Source organism: Condylostylus longicornis, unplaced genomic scaffold (genome assembly GCF_029603195.1).
Source record: "Condylostylus longicornis isolate FDR11 unplaced genomic scaffold, ASM2960319v2 ptg000001l, whole genome shotgun sequence".
NCBI classification, from domain to species: domain Eukaryota; kingdom Metazoa; phylum Arthropoda; class Insecta; order Diptera; family Dolichopodidae; genus Condylostylus; species Condylostylus longicornis.
The window spans coordinates 2,909,871-2,935,657 of NW_026577970.1; the positions used below are offsets into that span (position 1 = coordinate 2,909,871).

The window sequence follows — 25,787 nt, forward strand, 5'->3', positions numbered from 1 at the left end:
AAATGGTCGGAGTAAGTTACGTGCCGTCATCCCATACTTCATCATAAATTATGCAGGAAAATTTAGGGTGTGTACACTTCACATTAAATAATTATCGTAGTTTCTCACTTTTTGCTGAAACTACAATTTCATGATTAGATTTCAAATATGCCTTCAACTATAGAAATTAAAAATTCATTTCGACTTTATAAAAACGAGCTTTTTTGAAGAGTCTAAAACAAATAAAAAAATTTTGGAATTTTTCTACGAGAAAATTTTTTGAAAACTCCGCCCACGAGATTTTAAAAAATCTGAAATACCGAAAGATACTCTAAAAATTAAATTCTGAGTTTGAAAATTCAGTCTTTTATCCACGCCAAACTTTTATACAAATATAAATGTGTATTTCTTAAATTACGAGCTCTAGCAACTTCAATTAATTTTATAATTAAATTTTTCTAATGTAAATAGAAAAAGATATGAAAACTATGTACAACAATTATAACTTTCGATCTGCACATAAATAAAAAAAAAAATTTGAAATTACTCCTTACTTATTCAATTCCTAATTTCTTTTACTTTTTATTTTATTATGTAGAAGAAAAATAAATTTCCTTAAGATTATTATTTTACTTAACGTACAAACAATGAAAGGTCAAAGACGGACAACTGGTATGTCAATAAGAATAAGATTTATCTTGTATAATGCAAAAACCCTTATATAGAAGTATTTTGGCTAATTTAAAGGAAAGAGAAAATGAAATAATTAAGCGGTGGCCAAAATAAAAAGATACAACAAACTCAATATTTAGGTGTGGATAAGTGTAAATAGGATAAAGTAAAGCTCCTTACAATATTATTTGCTTCTCTCATTTCATAGCAAATTGTTATAATTAAACTTTAACTTTGTAATTAATTACAAATCTAATTTTTGTTCAACATCTTGAATGTTACACTAACTATCTTTAATATAATTTAGTGATTTTTTACAACCTTTTATCACATGCCATTTAATTTAACAAGGTTAAGATGAAAATACATGTACATCTACAAGGAATACATAAAAATAAATTGTACGTGCCAATTTAACTTTAACTAAATTAACAAGAAGACAATGACCCAATCTTATCTATAAATGTTTAATTAATTCATTGGGATCAAAATGTCCATAAGAATATAAAAGCAAGTTGTAAAAATCATTCATAAAAATAAATTTATGTACACATGTCAATTGGTTTAAAATTTGAAATTGGCATAGAACCATAAAAATTCATGCTTGTGTAATAAATAAAGTGCATTTGGAATTACTTTTAAATGGAAACCTTTTCAGTAGTAGTTTATTGAGGTAGAATGTCAATGAAAAAAATATTCACGCATTTCTATCGTGACATTGTATTTTATACGCTGAAAGTTTAATATGTATTACCTTTATAACAACATTCACATTCACACATTCAAATTTATAATTAAAATAATCAATCATCAAATAAAATGTTAATTGATTTTGACTACACATCACCAGTTCTCTAAGTTTTTAAGAGACAAAAAGTTAAGAGGCAAATTTACATACATTAAATTCACTCGAATTGTCCTTCCATCTGTCCATTGATTAAAGAAATATTTACACAAAAGCCATATTTTGATGGTTTAGTCACTTGAAGTTAAAAATCGCTCCTTACTTTTGTAAAAGCATTTGAATAGCATATTCTTGTTCCTGCAACAAATTTTGTGATTTTGTAATTTAAATCCAAAATTATATAAATTAAACCTGGAAAACTAGTAATACCGTAGTAAAAAATTTGTATCTCGTTTTTTTATTTAATTCTTAAAGTTTAAGCTATTCACTTCTAGGAAATTGGTTTCCTTTCCCTAAAGAGGAAGAAGACTAACTAAATTCCATAACCTTCCAAGAAGAATTCTATAGTTTTTCATAGTCTTCTACGAAGTATGATTTTTTTTCCTCTTGTCTAACAACATGAATTGTAGATGAGAATTGCGCTACTTTAAAAATTATTGATTTTATTTGACTTGATATTATTTTAAAGCGTTGCTACGACATTTGTTTATTTTTAATTTTTCATGCTCCACTATCATAACTATTACGTACGCCCAAAAGTATGCGTAGGTAAATAATTAACTGCTCCCAGAATAAAATTAATAAGATATTATTTTGATTTTTTGATTAATGATTGTAGTATAAATTGATCCTTTACCTTGTTTTATATTTTTCCTTTTACATAACCTTGAGACGATGTATATATAAATAAATATCTTCATATACGTAATATGCATAAACATATATGGCCTGTAAAAGCTTATGAAAGCATGTACAATAAAATTTATGTGAAAATATTTTTATGACGGCAAATAATTCAATTTTACATGAGATATCAAACAAATTTTAGGAAGATATCTGAATACCAGAAAATAAGAATGTTGAAAATAAAAGTTAAAATCAACTTGTACAATGAAATTAATTGCCAATATATTGTACGTAAGTGAAAATGTAGGGAACACAAGTAAATTCAGATATGTATATGTTGATAAGTATTTTGGCATACAACTGCTGGGTATCAATTTATTTAATTTAAATAAAACACGTGCTATAAATTGATGTCAGCTTTGACAATTTGAATTTTAAATATTTTGAAGGCAAAAAAGGATTCAAAATAATGTGAGTTTGCAAATTCTTTTATCATCTTCCTGTTATGCCTGTTATTTTATAATGTCTTTAAATTTAAGCCCTAAACAAGAAAACATTTAGTATACAATTCTAAATTTATTTGAAATAACCAGAAGTTTTCTTGGAAAATCTTTTTAAATTTTTAGTACACTTCATTGTGTGTGTTATTACGTACATATATACGTATATAATATGTATGTTATATACATGCATATGCTATTCTACACGAACTTAAAATAAAATTAAAAATAAATATTGAAAAATAATGATTTATAGTCCTTTTTCACCATGTATATTTTATATATATATGAATAAAGTGTAGATGTTCGGGGATGACTTTCTTTCAAGAAATTTCTGCACGAAATATTTAATTTGAATGGAAACAAAAAATTTACTATATAATTGTTTGAGAAATATTTTTTTTTTCGAAAATGTTTTATACTTATGAACAGGTTTTTTAAAAAATGTTTTAGGTGTTCCTCATTTTGTCATTTTTTGGAGCAGAACAAATTTTTCTGATCGATTGAGGTTTAAATGTATGATATGAACGAAAATGACGATATGATTGGAATGTTTCGGAAAATAATTTTAACTTGATGGAGTGATGGATATAATATTTTATGGTATTAGTATGTGATATATTATATGGCATTTCGGAGAGAATTTGTAACATTTCTATTGAACCTCCTTGGCCTAAGTTCCCGCTTCTGAAAATTAGAAAATATTCAATATTTCAATCCGTTACTTTCCGTTACTTTATTATTTATTTTGCCGAAATTGTAAAGCTATTCTGAAATTTTTATTAAAACAGAAAACTGCCAATAAATTCTAATCATAGTAATAAAAAAACTATTAATCTTAAATTATATTTCATATCAATGTAATGATTCTTTTTAATAGTCCTTTAAAACAATCATTATATTGACATTACATTTAATTTTCGTTCTCATCCTGACGATATGCAATAAAAAATGCTTTGGTTTATTAATAAAATACATAGTTGGTCTTTTTTGTCCAAAACTAAAATGGTGTTTAAGCCTACAATTGTTGTAATTAATGTTAATATTCTGCATAAAATGCAAATTTTTATCACAATAAATGCAAACATTATCGGGGTACTGTTTATTATTATAAAAATAAAAGTGAAAATTTTAATTAATAATTTTAATTATTAAATGTGTGTATAATTTTGTAGCAACATGTAAAAATATCATATATTTTCGCTTTAGAAATAAATGCTTTAAATATACATTTCTCCCACTGCTATAATGGAAATTTTATGTTATTAATAAGAGTTGGATTGTAATTCATAAAATTCGTTTACATAAAAAATTACTTACGTTTAAATTACTTCAAATATGAGAAAGATAATGAGGACTTAAATTTAAATTTTAAAAGTTGTGTATTTTTGAACGCCGCACATAATTATACCTACGCGTCGTGTTATACTTTTTGTTGATAGAATAACATAGTATATAAGGGCGGTTTATAGAAATTGTTCATGCATTTTATTTTTAAAGTAAACAAGATGATTGTTTTTATTTAATTTTATTATGAAGAATTATAAAAATAATGATTGAAAAAATTTAAATTTAATTTTAAATTTTGGTTTATAGTAGTAGTAGTAGCTATACTTTTTTCTTAGATGCAATTTTACTTAACAGTAAATCAACACCGACGCCATTTTTATATGTTTCTTTGATTGCTTAGTTGAGAAAAAACATTTTTTAAATAAATAGATAAGTATTTACAAATAGAAATATTTTATTTGTATAATGACCTAAATTTTGAGATTTGAGATAAATTTACGTCATAAACTTTTGGTGGAATTCAAATAAAATTATTTTACTGGTAAAAATTTGTTTTCACATTAAATTAAATTTTGTTTTTTTTTTGTAAGCATGTTTTAATCAAGATTGGAAAAAAACCGGACGAGTCTGTTTACCCTTCAAACAGAAAACTAAAATTTACCTATATAATAGATCTCTGTGTGAGTTTTATTTTTCTAGACGAAAACTTTTATCCACTTCCGCTTCCCTTTCTAGTAGTATTGATTACGCGAAGTCCGAAAAATGTCATTTTTGGCATTATATTTGCGCGCATTATATTGGTGAACTGTGGGAATCTAAAATTGAAAGCTTCTAGAAATCCAAGCAAAATTATAACTGGTTTATAGTTTAGAAATACTTTTTCTTTTCTTTCGGTTGTAAGTAATTGGACCACACAATTGGTAGAATTTCATTTTTCGAGTCCTATTTTTCCAATTAATCAGAGTAATTTTAAATATATAGGATTGTTTTTAAAATAAGGCTTTTATTTTTTCAAGGGAAACGTGCTACTTTACAACCTGTTGGTTTTATTCGAATTTATTCTTATCTTCTATAACATTTTTAAATAAATGCAGAAGTAATGTAGGTTTATTTTTTTGATTACAAAAACAATAAGCTTTACCAGAATATGTATTCGATTTGTGTTCTTCTGAATAACATTTAAAATGAATCAATAATCCTAAATGGTAATAATCTTTAAATGTTATTTCTGTAGGCTACAAAGAAAAAACGTCATGTAGTCTCTGAATCTGGTACATATTTTTTTAATATAATTTATAACATTAAGATTATTGATAATGCATGTTACTTGTCAATGATATTTCGTGATCTGAAACATAAGATGTTCAAATATACAAGAATTTAGAAAATATTTTACATATATGTTGTTGTTCTATTCAATATTTTATGCTCATGTACATTGGTTGATAATGATGTAAAAAATTTCGCACGCAGTATTTTCAGAAACATCAATTTGCAAATAAAAAAAATTTATTTTTACTTTTAATTTGATTATTTACTAAAAAGAAAGAAGTTAAGTCAGAATAAATGTAATTACAATTGCTATGAGTGCGTTATTTGTTTGTCAAGTAGACATTTCATTTTACATACATATTAAATGTATTTAAAAATAAGAATTACGATGTATAAAACTCGCTCATATGACGTTTTATTTAAATATTCAGGAAGTTTTTCATTCATAAAATTATAGAAAATAGTCAGTTGTCAAAAATAGAAACAGTCTAAATTTATCCAAACATATGAACTACGTGTAAAGTGTAAATATGTGTACAATTTAATTTGATTTGCTGTATTGAATACACATTCGAAAACAATCTCAATAAAGTATGCCCAAGGAGTATGAAAATACAACTGTTTCAAGTATTATTTATTTATGGGTAATTTAAATAAAAACTAAATTGTAAAATTGCTCATTTATATAGGTTTAAGTAATTCAGTTAGCATCTGAATTAAAATCTACAAATCAAATATGTTGGAAAAGAAAATATTAAATATGAAATTTAAAGTCTACAATATTTTAAAAATATATTGAATTAAATATTAAAAATCATATATGTAGACATATACTTGCATTTCTATATTTGATCTCTATATAGTCATCAAATTGTAAAGAAACTGGGGAAATAGAATAAAAATTTAATAAATAATAGCAAAACATGAAATTCAATTAAATATGATTGATTTTTTGTTTGCTAAATAAACACATTCTACGTTATAAGACATACAAAATAATTTTAATTTCATATATAGGGTGTTGGTTTTATAAACACATTAGGACTGTAAGATTTAAGAACTTTGTAAAGTCAAAGAATTAACTCTAAGAAATTGATGCACTATTTAATATATTTATTTATTTATTTAATCTACGTTCTAGCAATCCTAAGAATTTTTAGGCTTCTATGGGTTATTTTTTAATTATTTTAAATATTAGTTTTATAGTGACCAAATAATCCTTGGTTTTTCTATAAAAATAAATTTGATTTTCGTGATAAGCGAGGTGTTATTGAAAAGCGAATTGAAAAATGTATTAAAAAATTCTGTATTAAATTTTGTATTAAATTTTAAAATTAATTTTAATAATTGTTAGTTTAACAACCATGATCTTCATTAATGTATTTAGTTAATAATAAAGTTAGATTTCTCAGATTTGTAAAAATACCATTAAATTTTTTTTTTAGAAATTGGACATTTATTAGAAATACCTACAAAATCTAATATTTTGATACTGTTTACCTTTTAGTTCACCCTCTATATAAAATATAAAATATACAATTGTACATACATGTCTATATAAATTGCGGCGCTATAAGTTTTTTTACACTTTGAAATTATCTTCTATTTCGTACGATAAATTAAATTTCAAAACTATGTACACAAAAATATAAGATTTGAAGTGATTTTATGCTTTCTATATTTATTTGTTTTTCATATATCTAATAAACATTTCTTATACACGTAGTAGGAGGAAATTTCGAGGTTATATAAACGCGGGGTGGTTGAATATGCTTTCGTGTTTTGATAATAAATTTATTATCAACATTCTTGTCATGATTTTTCACTTTTTTTTTCTTTTACTTTTTTTACACATCACTTATCATGTATTTCTGATGATAATTAATAATTTAATTTTAAAAATAAATAAAATAAGTAAGGAAAAATTAAAGCAATAAAAAAATAGAAACGAAAAAAAAAGTGTTAGTGTTACTTGTAAAATTTTTTTTTGTGTGCTTATGTCGAAAGTATAACAAATGCACTAGAACGGTCGCTTTACATGAAATGTTATGTTGTGTTGCTTTTTATAAATCTAGTTCTAGTACGATGCATCAATATTAAATTAAATTTTAAATTTAACCCGTAAACATATCTTGTTTGAGTGTTAATTGGTTATATACATAAGGGAAATGGAAAATATTAATATAATTTGTACATAGAAAACTCTTCTTGAATTTTATAAATTTATTTTGATGAATTAAAATTTTTTTTGTTTAAAAAAGAGCTTTACTTTGAATGCAAAACTAGAATTAAAAAATTAATTGAATAAAATTATTTTGTCTAGTTTAAATTATTCTCTGCTTTTCATAATAATACTTGTATTATTATTATGAAAAGCAGAGAAGTTTCTTTGACATATTGTAATAAAATTTCAGTGATGTGTTCAAGAAACTTTTAGAACTTAAAGTGCGACTTTTAAAATACGTTGCTTTATTGTATTTTTTCTGTGTAACAATCAGGTGACGATGAAATCTGCCATTACCTTAAAGTTAGCAGCTCTTAAGTTGGGCTGCAGGTTGTTAGAATGTAATTTGTTTGATTATACATTGGCTTTTTGTGCTTCATCTGCTACGAGCAATTAATACCTGGACGATATTGCATCAACCACCTTACTTTTTGTGTTCACTTCTTAATTTTTAAAAATATTATGTTTTTATTATTATAGTTTATTAATGATTTGACTTTTAATGCAAATTGACCATTAATTTATAAGAAATGACAATTTGCTCACAAACATTAAGATTAGCAAAAAAATTTTTTTATTTTTTGTCTGAAATTAATTTTATTATAGTTTTTAATTTAAGAGAAATTCATTATACAACATTCTAATTTCATTTAAGTGATGTGCTTGCTTAAATGACCCCCATAATGTTTTTACATTCCAGTATTGATCACAACTAAATTTTAGATCTATAAAGTTCTAGTGAACGTAATTTTAAAGTTTTTATATTTAAATACCATAATGAAGGGTTTAATTTATGTGAAACATATAGTTGCATATCTATAAATGTAATTAAGCAGTTGTTCACACTTTTCAGTACTTGATTTTGCCTATTTGACAGACGTTTTTTTGTAAATTATATTTTATCAAGATTATCAGCTATAGTCAGACACCTTTAATTTTGTATATAAAAATTACAACACATATAAATAAAAGAGTTAAAGCAGAATTATGTATTTAATATTTTTTGTATATTATTAATTAAAATAATAAAAATAAATAAATTTTCCTTTTTAGTGCTTTTCCAAAAAAAATTTTGAAGAAAAGTGCTTATTAGTTTCATTCTGTGCCACACTTGAACTTTAAAAACAGACAATGGCCGTTATATTTGACCGTTGTCTAAGTTGGATTTTTTTCAAATTTTTGATAACATTTTTCTTCTAAAATCTAAACCTTAAGTAAGTTGTAGGAGTCTAAAATGGTACCAGTTTTTAGACTTTTCACCTCCTCTCAAATTATCGTCTTTTAAATTTCTAAAATTTGAATTTTGGCACCTTATATTTCCGAAAAAGTAAACTTTTCCGAACTTCTATAAATGCAGAAAGCTAACAGTAAATATTATGCCATTAAAAAATATAATTATTTTTTTTAAACCAATCGAATAATCCTTGTATTCGAACATTATGTTTACGCCTTTTTCAATTTTTTTCGGTTTATTTCAAAGATTAAATACCTACATTGCTCATCCGAAACGTATGCAATTTTCGGAATTTTGTTGGTATATGAATGGAAGTAATTTTAATAATTAATGTAGTACATCGTAAGATTGTTTTTAAAAGTACTATTTTCACTTGTTCAATGGAAAAGTGCTACATTACAAACCATTGGTTTGACCTAACTTTGTTTTTCATATAAACAAAAAAAAATAAAGCGTTGTAATTAATTATGAATAATTATTCATGCAGATTTAAGTTGTTGGTATCATGTGTCCACATTAAATATATTTTGTTTGTTTTATTAATAAAAAATTTTAAGCATAAAGTGTTGTAATCATTTCAACTTTTTTTTTATACTGTATCCTCTGTCATCATCATCATTGTATACTGTTATCATTCATTCACAATAAATTCGTGGTATATGTTATGTTATGTTAGTTTAATATATTAAACATAAATGCAGTTATCCCATGTAATATGTGGAAGTATTGTTTTCTTTGATTATACTTTTTATTTGTGAAAAATATTGAGCATTAAAGCGTCATAATAAATTTACATGACAAATCATGTCATTTGAAGGTTCAAGATTTATGCTCTTATGTAATCGTATTATTAATTTACTTTATACATTTTTACATAAATTATTACATAAATTTTTCATAATTATTACAAAATTTTTAAATTAATTTCATTGCACTCCTAAATTTACAATAAAACAAGCATCAGCTGTAAAAAGCGATAATAAGCTGATGATTAGGCTTCAGAAATTTAAGTTATAACAATTATTTCGATCAAATATTTCGTACCAATGTCAATTTTAAATTGTTTAATAAGGTTTTACTCGAGATCTTTGAATTACGCTAGTAGACGAAGAGGTTTCAGCTTTACCCTTTTTAAACTGTGTAGAATTGTTTTCTGAATAAATGCAAGAACGAACGAATGTTTAGGTGCAAGAGAAAACGACTAAACGACTTTTTCTTATAAATAAGTAATTGCAAATGTGAAATATGAAACAAGTTTGTATTTTGCTCAATGATTGACGAATCCTTCCATGTTTTTTTTTGTATGAAAAGTGTTGTCTTGTAAAATTTTATAACTATGGTTTTAATAATTTAGTTAAGTAACAAATTAACGCACACATCGCGCTGTTTATAATTTATTTTTTTAAAAATTGAGAATCTAATTAAATAAATTTGTATGTTACCGTTTTAATAATAATTAATAATTCCAATTTAAATTGATTTATTTTTGATTGATTTCATTAATGATAATTGTAATTACTTTTTTGTAATTTAAAAAATTAATCAAAGCTTTCTATAATTTATTATAAATTTTTCAGTTGAATCAACGTTTAACAATAAAATAAAAAATTTTCCAAATTTATTAAATACAATTGATAACCAAACTTGTCCAATTGGTTATTTTAAATGTCAAATTGATGGTGAATCCAAATGTATTGCACAACATTTAAATTGTAATGATATTGTAAATTGTGATGATGGAGCCGATGAAGAACATTGTGATGATAAAGATGAAGCTGTTTTTTGGGATATGAAATATAGAAAACAGCCGAGTGCGCTGTCTGATGATATACCAATTGGAAAATGTTGTAAGTACAATATAATTAACGTTATAAAATTAATTGTATTACACCTGTAATTAAAGAATTAATTATTGTTAATAAAAGTATATAATAAAATTTTTTAATGAATATATTATTTCATTTATGTTTTGCACGTGTATAGCTTTTAAATTTATGAACTCAACATGTCCATGTCGTGGAAAAGATTTATTATGTAAATTTCAACATTTAAATGAATTACCGAATTATTTGCCAGATGAAGGAATTTCATTACTGTAAGTGCTTCATTATTTTTATAAAATTAATTTCGTATCAAGTTTTTAAAGCAATGTAATATAATTTAATAATGGTATAAAATTTGATGTAGTCAATTTATAACCTATACCTAAAGCATTGTGTACATTTTTTGTTAATTATATACAACTTTTAATAAACCTATTCTTGCCATTTGAGCAAAAGAGGTTGCACAAGTTTACGATAATATTTTTTTTAAATTTTTTTCAAATTTAAAGAAAATAAATAACCTGCTTTATAGAAATTTGACTCTAATAAGAGCATAACTTTCTGGGTTTTCTTCAATGTCAGTGAAAAAAGATCAATAACGATAATTTTGCCTTGCGAGGAAATTCGGATTCCGAGTACTAGCATCACTAAAAAAATAATCCATTTATTTTTTTTTAAATATAAAATTTCCATATAGTATTTCAAAAACATCCTTAGCGATATCTTAGCTTTTAATCGCTGAAACCTATTGATCGGAGTAAGCTTGTCTTACCCTTAAAATAAAGCCAGATATAACGCTTATTACGACAGCAAATTGTCGTTCACACGATATTTCTGATAGCTTTTGTAATATTCTGAATTCTATCGAAAGATTTATAGTATTTACTAAAGATTTATAGTTTAAAAGATTTTTTAAATTAATTTTTTGCATGTTAGCTATTGTCTGCTGCACATTATGAAAAAATTTTACAAGATTTTCTTATCAATTTTGTTGAAAAGTTTAAAATCTATGATAAAGAATTTAAATCAAAAATTAAACAAAAACCCGAAAATTATGGGCCTATTTACACGAGTTAGCATTAAACGTACATGTGTATAACCCTTTTTTCATGCTTTTCGCACCCTTCTTCTTAAAAAAATAATATTTATTTGTAAAGTTGGAGAAGCTCAAAGTAAATGGTGCTCATATACTTAATGCTACATGTGTAAATAAATATATGTATGTAAAATATTGGGTAAAAATTATTTATAAAAAAATTTGATGTGATCAGCACTATTGTCTAGTTAAGTGAAAGTGTTACAGAAGATTATAAAAATGCCTTTTAAATGCTTCTTTCCAATTTTTAAGGGCGTTAGTAAACTTTAAGATCGCTTAACTAGAAAAATGTAGTTTTGGCTCTTAGTACAGATTCGCTTTGCGTAATCCGAATTCCCTAAAAACTGCCAATTGATTTCGGTAACAACCAGAGCTCAAATATCAAATTATTGGTCCCATAGATATGATAAAAAATGTAAAATCGGCCCGCAGTTCGGTTTTCGAGCCCCAATTGTTCCAAAAAATTTATTGAATCATTGATCATCAATATTGAATTTATTGATCAATTCGTGACATAACCAAAACAAACTCACACATGAAAATTGATTCAGCCGAACTTGAGATACACGCGTGCACAAACAGATAGACAGACCGACACCTCTCTAAAAATAGTTTATTAACGATTTCCTACTATGGAGAAGTTGGTTCTCACCGAAAACTCGACATGCAAAATTTTTCTGCCATCTCATAGCCTTCCTTATTGTATGCAATGCAGTCGGTAAAAATATTGAAATGTTTTCTTAACTTGAATCAACTTGAAAATAATTTTTGTAACTATTTGAAGGTTTTCAAATTATTTTCAATTTGTCAGTATTGGGGTCGGTTTATCGAGGCCATAAATTTTTATTAAAATCGCTTCAACTGAACTAAAATACAAAAATTGCATATTTGAACTAACATTTCGGTAAAAGTAGAATGATTTACGTCGAAAATTCACTATATGAATTTAGCTACGATTAAAATACTCACCTTTATGTATCCAATGCTGTAGGTAAAAAGGGAATGATCAGATGTTAAAAATTTCAATTTTCAATTTTAAATGTTTCGTTTCAGAGATTTAACTGGAAATCATTTTCCAATTTTAAAAAGAAATTTTTTTTCAACATTACAGCCTACGGAGATTATGTAAGTATTTTTCCTATATAAAGATATCATTTTAAGAAATACATAAATATAAATTTGGTTATACAGTGGAAATTTTCTTTTTTTGTTAATTTACTTATTTCATTAAATATTCTTAAGAAAATAAAAGCATGCTTAATAAGAGTTGTTCAAATTTTTTCCGCTTTGGTTATAAATTATTATTTGGAATATACAAGAATAATCTAGGAATAGATATCAGTCATGTGATATAAACATGACGTAAATGAGAACGGTTTGTGAGTGGTAAATCGTGAACTTCTAGAAAGGATCCGGTTTTTTAAATATGATATTTTTCATGGTTAATAATTTTTTAATTTTTCGATATTTTTCGATATTTTTTACGGTTATCAACAATGATTTACAATGTACAATGTTTCATACAAAATATTAATAAACTTATAGGTATGTGTATTGGATCATCCTTTTGCATTTCATAGAGGTCTTATTTTTTTTTGTTAAATAAGAATTAACCTTAAAAGGTGTACTCTAATTGGATTTTTTATATGGTTTTTGTTTTCAATTTTTTAAGCAAGAATTTCTTTTGAGGTTATTTAATAATTTCAAGTACATATATAATACACTTTCATGCATATAATAAATTATAACACTTTTATTAAAATTTTCTTTGTTATATTAAAATTTTAACACTTTATTTGGAGGTGGTAGTAAATAGATCGTTCCAGATAATGACTTCATATTTTGTGATCTAGTGACACAAGAAACTTTTCTTACACGTGCTTTATACTTACTGACCTACCCCATGATGAGATAAATGGTTAAAATGTCTTTAATCCTGACCATAAGGATTTTTAAAGATAAAATATATTTAAAAATTTTTAAAACATTATTTTCCTTAAACAAATGAAGTTTTGTTAAGGTCAGCCGAAGGTCAAATATTATACTATTTTCATATAAAAATTGAAGAGGTAAGCGGACAAAGGGGTTAAATAACATTGACGAAAATCGAGGTTTTCGGATAGAACATCATTAAATTTCATATATTTTCAACTGTGATTAATCTTGTTACTAGAAAATTAATAGAAGACGAGGTTGACAGTGCACATAGGAACTAAGTAACAAAAAAATTAATTGTTTTACAATTTGTTAATGAAAAATGTGTTAAGATCCCAATGTAAGTGAATCCCTTTGTCCACTTACCGCTTCAATTATTTTTAGAACTTTGAAGAATTTGTTTTTGGCTGTTTTTAATGAAAGTAGGCAAGGTATCATGCTACATTTAGACAGTACGATAGGATAAGAAAATCATTAGGGCAATGCTTTCCTAACTTAAACTTTCTTGAATACAGGCGATTGTGTTCTGGAAACTTTAAAAATTTTATGTTTGGTGGAATTTTTGTTAAACCTATTTTAAGGTTTTGTGAGAACGAAATTTATCAAAATGATTAAGGCTATATATAAAACGAGAAAAAAAATAGAGTTGACCTTGTCAAATCTGTGATACCCGTACGAATTTGTTATCCTATGTGCGAATAACTAATGTACCATAACTAACTATGGGGCAGACTATGGCTTTAAGTTACCGTATTACCATATTAATTTATGCAAAATTTCAGTACTTTGTGTTATTCAAAATACTGGTTGTGCCGAACTACTATAGATGTGGTATGGCACCCACCAGAAAGAGCCAGGAAATTTAAGAGAATTTTATCAAGCACATCGGCCCTACTAATATATTCACTTGTGTGAAATCTCAATATCACAGCTTCTATAGTTTCTGAGATTACCCAAATAACTTTTGAAGTTGTATGGCAGGTACCAGAAGGAGCCAAGTAATTTCAACGACTTTTATGTGACACATTGGCCCTACTAATATATTCGTTTGTGTGAAATTTCAATACCATAGCTTTAATAGTTTCTGAAATATAGCCAAATAATTTTTGAAGTTGTATGGCAGATACCAGAAGGAGCCAAGTAATTTCAACAACTTTTATGTGGCATATTGGTCATACTAATATATTCGTTTCTGTGAAATTTTAATACCATAACTTTTATAGTTTCTGAGATATAGCCAAATAAATTTTGAAGTTGTATGGCAGCTACCCGAACCGGTACCCCGATCATGTCCAATTTAAATAGGGTTCTGGCACTTACTACAATAAATAATTTGTGAAAATTTGGTGAACTTAGCTCAATTAGTTTTTGAGTTATCGTTGGGACGGACGGGCGGACGGACGGACGGACAGACAAAGCTAAATTAACTCAGAATTTGACGCTGATCAAAAACATACACTTGAGTTTATATCTAACACCGTTATTTCTTAGCGTTACAAACGGTAAGGCAAATTTAGTATACCCTTCGAACATACGTTCGTACGGGTATAAAAAGGTGTAGGGGATCAAACTACTCATGGTTTTTAAAATAGCACATTTTTCTTTGACAACTTAAGTCTATAGAGCATGAAAAAGTAAGCAAGTGCTTAAATAATTTAAACGATTCATTAAAAAATTTATATTAATATAAAGGTTTGAATTGTATTGGTATATTTAATTTAGTTAAGGGTGTACTTTTGAATAGTAGAACGATCTCTGTTATATTTTTACTCTTATAAAAGTTCGGTATAGTTCCAAAAAATGGAATTTTTCAATATATATAAATTTAAATGTGTCATTTGCTATGTAAGAGAAAAATTAACCTAAAATCAAAGAAAAACTGCTTCTAGGTAAAGGTTAATTTGAAGAATCACCTCAGGCTATATAGTTCCCAATTATCAAAGAAACAGTTCCTAATCTTTCTAGACTAATAGGCAAATTTCTTCAAAAATTTTTTGAAAATTTACCAAAAAGATTATATTTTTATTAATAAGACAAAATTGAAATTTATTTAGAAAATATTTTTTAATGTTTTCAATTTTTAGTGTAATGGAATTTTGTAATATAGTAGAGGTGGAATCATTTACCTTTGAACCATTTTCAAAAAATGAAGTAAAACAAATGTGAGTTATAAATAGAAATTTGAAAAATTTTCAAAAGTTAATTTCCCTTATTTTTAAATATTTTATATTTAAAATTTAATTTTGTTTTTATTCAATTTAAAGAATTTTGGATCATAATGAAATTACAAATTTACCGGAGAATCTTTTTGATGATAAGAATTTAGTGAGAATTTTGTAAGACAACTTAATTAAATTATTTGGTTTTGTAATCGGTTTAAATGAAATTCACTTTATTAATTTTCTTATAGGTTCTTAGCATCAAATAAAATAAATATTTTACATGAATATGATTTTCGAAATCTCCATAATTTAGTGAAACTGTAAGTATATTTTGTATATGGATAATATTTGCGACTATACTAGAGTTTTTACACGAAATTATTTTTTTTTACAGGGATTTAAGAAGAAACGAAATTAAAAGTTTTTCGTTAGAAGTCTTTAAACCATTAGAAATGTTGGAATCTCTGTAAGTATTCATAAAAATGATATTTAAATAATGATTTTCAATTTCATATGGGATACGACGCGACCTGTGTGTGAATTTGAAATTAATTTCATAAGTAGAACTTTGTTTTCGTGTTTAAATATTGAAAATAAAGACTTTTGAAATCGAATAAAAGAAACCCAAATATCCTAACATAAGTGTCATTTAAGGAATTCAAGTTTTATTATCACAGCAGTCATAAGGAATTTGTCTTTAATATAATTTCATTTAGAATGGAATAGATAGAATGTTGCTTTCTTGAAAAAGTTCCCTTGTCACTTAAATTTCAATTACAAATAAGTTCTTAAGTCGGTAATGCTTTTGATCCTTTTGATTGGCTATGAAATAAAGCTTTGAGGCTTACCTAATTTTTGCGTACTGTTGCAGAAATATGGGCACAATTCTATTTAAGTTTGAGATATGCAAATTGGAGATATGCAAAAAGTTGTTAAACAATTTCAAAAATAACTTAAATGTTTCTCTAATAAATTATAAATATTAAAACGTTATAATTTCATACAAAAGAATGTAATACTGCTGCTACTCTTATTAAATAAATTCACAAAAAAACAAAAAAAAAAGGAATTTATCTTTGAAGCTATTTAAGAAAGCCACCTTATAACTTCAATATTCTTTTCTGAGAATGAGAATGAGTCGTAATTCTTAGAATATTAGAATAGATTGAACTTTAAAATTAACCTACATATGCATAACTCTCAAAATCATTCGCAACTTCACATGGTCCCTTCTATATTATATTTATATTTTTATTAATTTATTTAAAACTCATTAATAAAGTTACAAATTTGTTTGTTTTTTGTTTTTAGGCTATTAGACGGAAATTATATTCAAGTGATACATCCTGGTCTTATACCATCACTAAATAATTTACGTATTTTAGGTTTAGCTGAAAATCATATTGAATTATTCGAACCGAAATCATTTAATTTAATAAATTTAAGTCATCTGTAAGTGAAATTCTTTCTTCTATAAATTAAATCTTAATTTGACGATTTTCATTTATTCTAGGTTCCTTTCATCGAATAAATTGAGTACAATACAATCAAAATCATTTTGTGGACTTGAAAATTTAATTGTTTTGTAAGTATATGACAACAATATGTTTTATAAGAAATACTCAAGGTTACATCATGCTGATTTCGAAATTTAATTCTAAAGAAAAGTTTTCATATCCAAACCCTTATAATTTATTTAATTTCGTTTTTTTAATTTATAATTTTTAATATTTCTGTTTCTTCCTGGGATTTTGACTAAAATAAATGTTTAGGTTTGCCAAAAACATGTTTTAATTATTTAAAAAATCTGATGTGATCAGCATATAACCGACCGCAATGTATATTGTCTAGATTAGTAAAAGTATTCAAGAAGATTACAAAAATGCATTTTAAACACTTCTTTACAATATTAAGGACATTAACAAGCTTTTAGTTAACATACCTAGAAAAATCTGAATTTGGCTCTTAGTAAAGTTTCATTTTGTGCCTTTCGAATTATACGAAAAGCTCGTCAAAAATTTCTGGTAACAAACAGAACTCAAATTTTAATTTCAAGAAATTCCATTAATTCGTTCCGTAGATATGATAAAAAATGTAAAATCGGCCCTCAGATCAGTTTCCGAGATTTAATCTTTCCAAAAAATTTACACATCCATTGCTTTACCACTTCGAATTTAAATATTAAATTTCAATGAAATCGGTTGAATATTTTTTTATTATATACGCATATTTTGCACGTAGTACACGTTCAGTTGCTGATTTCTTCCAAAAGTTAGGAGGTTTCGCGGACGATCGAGTAAAGCTTATATATGAAATTTCAAGCAAATCTGTTGAATATATTTTTTAAAATGATCAAAACTGTAAAACAGGCCCGCAAAAAAGTCCAGTTCCCAAGGTCTAATATATCCCAAAAGTTGATCAATCCGTGCCATAGTTGAAATAAACTTAAATATAAAATTTCATGGAAATCGGTTCAGCCGAACTTGAGATACACGCGTGCACACACAGACAGATGGACAAACCGACACCTCTCTAAAAATAGTTTATTTACGCTTCTTTACTATTGAGAAGAGTGTTCCCACCGAAAATTCAATAAGCAAAATTTGTTGCCATCACATATTCTCCCTCATTGTATGCAATGTGGTCCGTAATTAATTGCAATACTGAAAAGTTTGTGATCATAGAAAAAATATTATTTTACAATTAACGTGATTTACTGGATATTTGAGGGAATCTTGTTCATTTCACTTAAAACTGGTGATAATATAATTTTGTGCAAAAACTGACTATTCTACTAGTTGTTTATAATATTCGAATAGTTCAGTAATTCAGTGATTTAGTAAATTTGTTTAACTGATTTTACGAGGGCAAAATGCTTTAATTTAAAGAGTATATTACATGTATGTCTATAATGTTATTACCTGCATCAAATCCTAATTCTTATACGGAAATATGAGGAAGCACTTGTTGTCATGGCCTCACTCTTGAGTTGAAGAATTAATCGTAGTCAGTATCATCCATTTTGAGCCATTTTTATTTAGAATTTAAATTTTTATATAATGTTATTTAGAATACTGTTTTTTTTATAGATAAATTTAAAGAAATTTGTTAAGATATTTTCTTAAACTCTTCATAATTTCGGCTAGTACACAAATTTAATTATTTTCTAGTCAGAAGCGTTTTATAAGTGAATCTAATTCAATGTATTCAAGCATTTTCCATAAACTTTATTAAAAAAGTTTTGCATTGCTTTCAGTTTAACACTGTAAAGAAATGATGGTATCGAAAGTGAAGGATGGGGTACGACATTTCCTATCAGGCAGGATAAAATTTATTTTTCAACCTTATTGTTTTTTCTCTTTTTGCGAGAAAAAAGTTTTCTAACACTTTAGTAATAATTTTTCCTCCTTTTTTTGTTTTTGTAAATTGAAAAGTTTTTTTTACGTCCGTTTTTATAATAATTTGATTTATAACAAAATTTTTTTCATATTTTTGACAATTCCTTTATTTTTTCGTTACAGAAAATTGGATAATAATGAAATTTTAAAACTTGAGCCAGAATCATTTACTTGTATAGAGAATTTAACATCACTCGACCTGACAGAAAACAGATTTCGTACTTTAGATAGAAAATTATTTCGTAATTTAACAAAATTAAATCACACGTAAGTGTTTTTCCCTTTATTTTATTTAAAATTAAAAAAGCATGATGTAAAAGTAAAGGAAAAGTTAGAAGCTGCGAAATATGAATATTTTAGAAAGTGTTTATTTTAAATTTTGAGAAAATCTATTGGGAACTGAGAAGTTCATTTTATGCGTATTGGCTATATAATTATGCAGGTGAAATTGATGACTTACTTATTCACGCTTACTTGTCTTTTAGGAGTCTTTTTTTGTTAAACGGACATGGAAAATAATTATGAAGCATTAATTATAATGAAGTTAGAACTATTCAACCGTGCGTTGTATGTTGAATTATGCAAGAATCTTAGAAATTTCCACGTATAGAACTGAAGTTAATCAATTATTAACAAATGATAAACATAATATAAATCAATGTTATAATCTTATATAACTAAGACGCTGTGCCTAATAAATTTCAAGAATATTGCAAATATTTTTATATAGATCGCTTAATATGAGGATGGTACAGTTTTCGGATCAAATTTCACATAATATAAAAATATAATATAGATGCGCTTTTCCGTGTTAGAGAAACTTCTAAAATCTATTTTCAGGAATATTTTTGCAGGCATGCCTGAATCTCAATTCTCACTTAACTGATTATTTGCATTGCAAATTGAACCAAGCTTTTGACAGTAAATTATAATTAATGATTTTGAGACGAATAATTTTGTATGTTATGTGCGACTCACACCAGATTTTTCGAATATTTAATTGAAATTGTATCATAAAAATGCAGCAATTTACAAAAAACTCTTTTACCATATTTTACTAGCATTTTTTAAAAATATTTATCACTTTTGTAACATGTAAAATTTATTCGAAAAATCTTTGCATAGTGCGTGAGTTTTCATCCTCTTATTGTAAATCTAATTACATCCTTAAGTTGTATTTAATGAACATTTTAAAAGGTGGACTGAGTTGTACTTAAGAACGCAGCTTTTTAATAATAAACGATATTGACTCCCTTTTTTACGAAATAACTTATAAAATAATTCACAAAATAACCAGTGAGTACAAAATGTAACACTGTTAGAAATAAGGTAATTGATATCAGGCAAATATTGTAAGAGCATTTCAAATTTGAATAGAATGGTTTAATTGAAATTCATAATATTGCAGTATTGAATATTTGTTACCTTAATATTTGGTTATTAAATTTTAATTAATTTTTTTTTTAATTTACAGTTATTTCTCTTATTTTCATTTATGTGGCGCAGTTCCGCATGTACGTAATTGTGAACCAAAAACTGATGGTATTAGTAGTGCTTATCATTTATTGGATAGCATCATATTAAGAACAAGGTAATTTGTTTTCTATTTTGTAAATAGTTTTTGAATGTTTTCCAAAAATTTTGATTAAAAATTTTTCCGGTCACTTAACAAAATTGTGTATATAAAAATTGTTATTAAAAGTGCCTTTTCTTTAAAGCAATTTCAAAGCAAAATAGTAAATTAAGATTGTATACTGATAAAGATGCGCAATATTAAATTTTAAAACAATAATATTTTCCTTATAAAACAAATTGAGATGAAAATGAATTCACCAAAATATCAGAGATTGGAATGTTAAATGAAAATATTTCAGGGAGAATGGGAATTTAAATTGTCGAAATTATTGTATGCCAATTTTGAGTTCCAAGAAGAGGAAATTTAATTTCATAATAAAAATTTCTTTTATAAAATTTATACTTTCTTAAGAATATTATTATTATAGAATTGAATCCTATAAACAGAAAACCATATAAATATACGTATATACATACATATATTCGTTTTAAATTTTCAAAAGAAGAAAACCTTTTTGAAATTAAGAAAATCTTTTATTTAAATTTTATTTTTACATATGGTATATAAGTATAGGCCCAAATTGTAGAGTTTAAACTGAAGTGGGTTGTACTACAGAGAAAAAAATGGTTTTTAATGTTATTAAAACCTTAACTGGTAATATTTTGTATTCTATATAAAACAGAATTAAAATTTCAATATTAAATTTCAAGAAAATGCATTTGATTATTTGGACGCAAAAATATGAAATCGGCCTGCAAAAAGTGTAATATATCCCAAAAGTTGCTCAATCGGTGCCATAGCCAGTGTAAACTCACAGTCAAAATTTAATAAAAGTCGGTTCAGCTGAACTTGAGATATACGCTTGCACTCATAGATCAACAGATAGACAGACCGACACTTCTCTAAAAATAGTTTATTTATGCTTTTTTACCATGGAGAAGTGCATTCCCACCGAAAACTCGATATCCGAGATTTGGTGCCATCACATCATCTCCCATATTGTATGCAATGTGGTTGGTGAATATTGTAAAAACTATTTATTTATTTTGAATTAGACCTTTTCACAGTAACTACTATTTGCATATTAATTTAGGAGTTAAAAATGATTATTAAAAAACTTGTTGGAAAATTTGACTTGTATAGAAAAATGTAGTCCTATTCAACTAATTATAAGATAGGATTACATTCAATATCAAAAATCAAAAGTTTCAAGTCAGTGTTTCGAAATTTTTCTTACAAGGTAGATTTTTCAAAATGGAGGTGAAAAATGTCTGAGAAAAATTGTTTAGCATATTCTGAGTTAATGTAAGATTGTTTGACCGGCATTGGTCTTGTATAAAAAATCAAATTGTAGTCAATTGACTTTTGGTGATTGTATTCGTTAAATTAAAATAGCAAACTCTGAACCTCACTTTTTGAGTGATTTTGTTAATTATTATGAAAAAATAGTAGTAAACGAGAAACAACAAACTTGTTACACTCAGTGTACAAAATTTTGTAATATACTAAGCAAATGAGAAAAGGTACGCAATAATTTATGAGACAAAAAAATATAAATGATTAATTTTATTAATAATATTAAAACCTTTTTATTTGTAGTCATATTTATTTTTAAAATCTCCTTGAATATGTCTGTTTATTACAAATATGAAGGATTTTTCTTTTTAAATGAAAATTATCTTGAAAAAGTCTCTTAGAAAGAGTTTCATTTCGCAAACTGATTTTAAAAATTGCTTTCTTTTAAAAGGGGTATAAGATTTTGTTTCTAAAAACGTATAAGTTTCTAAGCGACTTGGTGAAAATACACATAATATGGATAAAAAGGATCATCAAGGGTTGTAGAAACAAAAATTTCATATTTTTATAAATTTATAATTTTTAAATAATCGGTAATTTATTTTTCAAGATAAACATCTTTTACATGATGAGCATGGTCAATGTTTTGTTTCAATTTTTCCAAATAATTTAGAAGTGGATTGCTTTGGATAAAAAATTGTCAATAGAAATCTCTATTACCTATTACACTGTCTTACTTTGTGTTATAAAGAAGAAAGTTAACTTAAAAAGAAATATTAATAAAGTGGAAATATTAAATTTTTTTGAATAATGAAGAAACCGAAATAATTTTATAAAAACTGAAAATTTCAACTTATAAATTAAAACTTCATTTCGACTCAAAAACTTATGATTTATTTATAAAAACATTTGAAACCTGTTAAGTCTTCTTTGGTAAAAACTTAGGTTTTTTATATTCCGATAATTTTTTTAAAATTCACTGATTTTAATAAAAATTTTTAAAATTTTAAATTTGATTTCTTGAATTTACTTTTTAATTTTTTCAGCGTTTGGATAATGTCAGCTATTGCAGTTATTGGTAATTCAATTGTATTAATTGGAAGATTTTTTAGTAAATCAAGACGTAATGTTGACCAAACATTATATTTGAGACATTTAGCTGGTAGTGATTTTTTAATGGGCATATATTTAGCAGCAATAGCAACAGCTGATATAGAATTTCGTGGTGAATATTTAATACATGAAGAGCAATGGCGTCATAGTATTGCGTGTTCAATATGTGGTAATATAAATTTAAAAAATTGTTTTAAACATTTTTCACATTAAATTATTCATAATTTTAATGAGTTATTTATTGAAATATAATTAATATAACATATATGTATATGTGTCTATTGAATTTTTCATATATTCATACATATAAAAGGATTTTTGAGTACATTAAGTTGTCAGTCGTCAACATTACTTTTGACATTAATTACATGGGATAGATTAATTTCAGTAACTCAACCATTACAACCTAGGACAACAACAAAAGCATTGTAAGTATTTAACTATATAAATATATAAGTATATTATAATGTGTGTAATATTCAATGAATAATAAAATAATATTCAAATATAATTAAAAATGATTTATTTTTTTCTAAAATATTTTATAAATTCACAGAGTAATATTGAGACTTTCAATGTTATGGGGAATATCAATAATTGTAGCATTTGCACCTTTCCTATATGATGATTATTTTGGTGATTATTTTTATGGCAGTAATGGTGTATGTTTGTCGTTACATATACATGATCCTTATGCTAAGGCTAGTATATTATTAAAGTATATTTTAAAAGTTTAATTTAGAAAATGTTAATTCAATTCTAATAATAAACTTTTATACTAAAATTTATTAATTCAAAAATTTTCTTAATTCTGTAGGGTTGGGAATATTCCGCCGTATTGTTTATCATTATAAATACATTTTCACTAATTTTCATTGTGATATCATATTTCCGTATGTTACAAGCAATACGTGGTTCTGGTAAAGCAATGAGAAGTACTGTAAGCGGAAGAGAAAATGTTTTTGCAAGAAGGTAAGTGGAAAAAACACAAGTTAAAATTTCATGAAAATTATAAAACCTTGAAAAATAATTGAAAAGTTGCTATACAAACCAGAGATCTTGTAGGTAAAATTAAAATAAAGTGCTCATTTATATTTGAGAAATATCTAACATACGAAATCCTTTAAAAAGAGGAAAAAAAAGTGAAAACACAAGAAGCTTTTATGTAAAACGAATGATTTTAAAAGGAGCAAATTATTGAATTATTGTTATGAAAAATATTTGCTTTTTTAAAAGGACAGTACTCGTATTTAGTTTAAATTAGCTTTTTTCTAATTGCATACACAAATAATCAATTCATATGACAACAAGTAATAAGCCAATATATTGCTGGATCTAGAATTATTTAGAGCAAATTAGGTCAATTTAAACATAACGTATAGGTGTTGTACTTATTTTGATATTTAAATATCTGTTGGATTCCCCTCGATTCTGTGAAAATTTTCGGAGGTAAAAGTTACCAAAGTTTAGGAATGTTTTTTATATTGGAATATCTTAATTTCGGATTAAGATATATAAAGAAAATAACTCAAAAATTTAAACAAAACGTATATTTTTTAAGCCGACAGCTAATTTGAAAAATAATTTGATTTACTGACAATTTATTCATGCTTGGTACTTTAAATAGGAGAAAATGATAATTTTTAGAATAATTTTGGAGGGAGTGATAAATTAATATAGAATTTTCGTTGCACAAAAACAACAAGCTCAAATAAGGTTATTTTCTTAGAGTATATAAAAAATTTGTAGAGAAGTACAGAATTTTTAAAATCATTTTTAATGCTTTTCCAAAAATGGGAGAAAATTGCTTATTTTTTTCACTTTATCCGTCTTTGCATCCGTCCGTCTATCTGTGTATCTGCTTTCAAAACTTATACACCCTTGAAGATAGAAAGCTGAAATTTTATATGTAAATAGATCTTTACTAGAAACCTATTTCTTTAGAAGAAAATTTTATCTATCTCCGCACCTTTAAAAGTTATACCGCCCTGAAACCCTAAAAATGTCATTTTTCTAATCTTTATTGCACTGAAACTATACGCATTTTTCAAATTTTGCAAACGCAGAAATATAGTGGGTTCCTTTCTACTACGGCATACCATACCTGAACTTTCAAGAAGCAAAATGGCCTCTAAAATTTACTGTTATTTAAAGTCCTTTTTTTCTAAAATTTTGATACCGTTTTTCTTCTACACGGTACGTTGAAAGAGTCTGAAATTTTAAGAAATTTTAGACACTAATAAATAGTTCATTTTGTTAGAAATTTTTTTCCCATCTCCACCCTCTTTCAAGTTATCGTCTCTTGAATTTCGCGAAATTTTAATTTTTGGTACCTTATATTTCCGAAACCGCAAGCTTTTTTAAACTTCCACAAACGGAAAAAGATAACGGTAAACTCCATGCCATTAAAAACTATAACTTTTTTTTTTAAGTTACGCAATTAACCCTTAAAATCGAGCATTATGTTAACCCCTCTTTAAATTTATTTTTCCTTCATTTCAAAGACTGTATAAATTGCTCATGCTGAATGTATGCAATCCTTGGAAGAGTTTCGTATGTGAATGAAAGTAATTTTATTAATGTAGTTCGTAGCTAGTTTGTTTTTATAAGCAGTATTTTCATTTGTTAAATGAAAAAGTGCTACAATACAAACCATTCGTTTGACCCAACTTTATTTTTAATGTTT

The 25,787-nt window shown here is 25.6% G+C and overlaps 1 protein-coding gene across 1 annotated transcript in view; it reads left to right on the forward strand.

Annotated features, from left to right (window-relative positions):
• Positions 1-25,787, forward strand: part of LOC129618849 (relaxin receptor 1) — a 100,833-nt gene that overhangs the window by 57,536 nt on the left and 17,510 nt on the right. Inside the window, exons 3-17 of the mRNA XM_055533874.1 lie at positions 10,280-10,549; positions 10,686-10,797; positions 12,675-12,746; positions 15,641-15,718; positions 15,821-15,892; positions 15,967-16,038; positions 16,113-16,184; positions 17,030-17,170; positions 17,232-17,303; positions 19,240-19,383; positions 20,591-20,707; positions 23,035-23,270; positions 23,415-23,529; positions 23,658-23,802; positions 23,919-24,073. Coding sequence (XP_055389849.1) covers positions 10,280-10,549; positions 10,686-10,797; positions 12,675-12,746; positions 15,641-15,718; positions 15,821-15,892; positions 15,967-16,038; positions 16,113-16,184; positions 17,030-17,170; positions 17,232-17,303; positions 19,240-19,383; positions 20,591-20,707; positions 23,035-23,270; positions 23,415-23,529; positions 23,658-23,802; positions 23,919-24,073 — 1,873 coding nt within the window. The remainder of the gene's footprint in view (positions 1-10,279; positions 10,550-10,685; positions 10,798-12,674; positions 12,747-15,640; positions 15,719-15,820; positions 15,893-15,966; positions 16,039-16,112; positions 16,185-17,029; positions 17,171-17,231; positions 17,304-19,239; positions 19,384-20,590; positions 20,708-23,034; positions 23,271-23,414; positions 23,530-23,657; positions 23,803-23,918; positions 24,074-25,787) is intronic.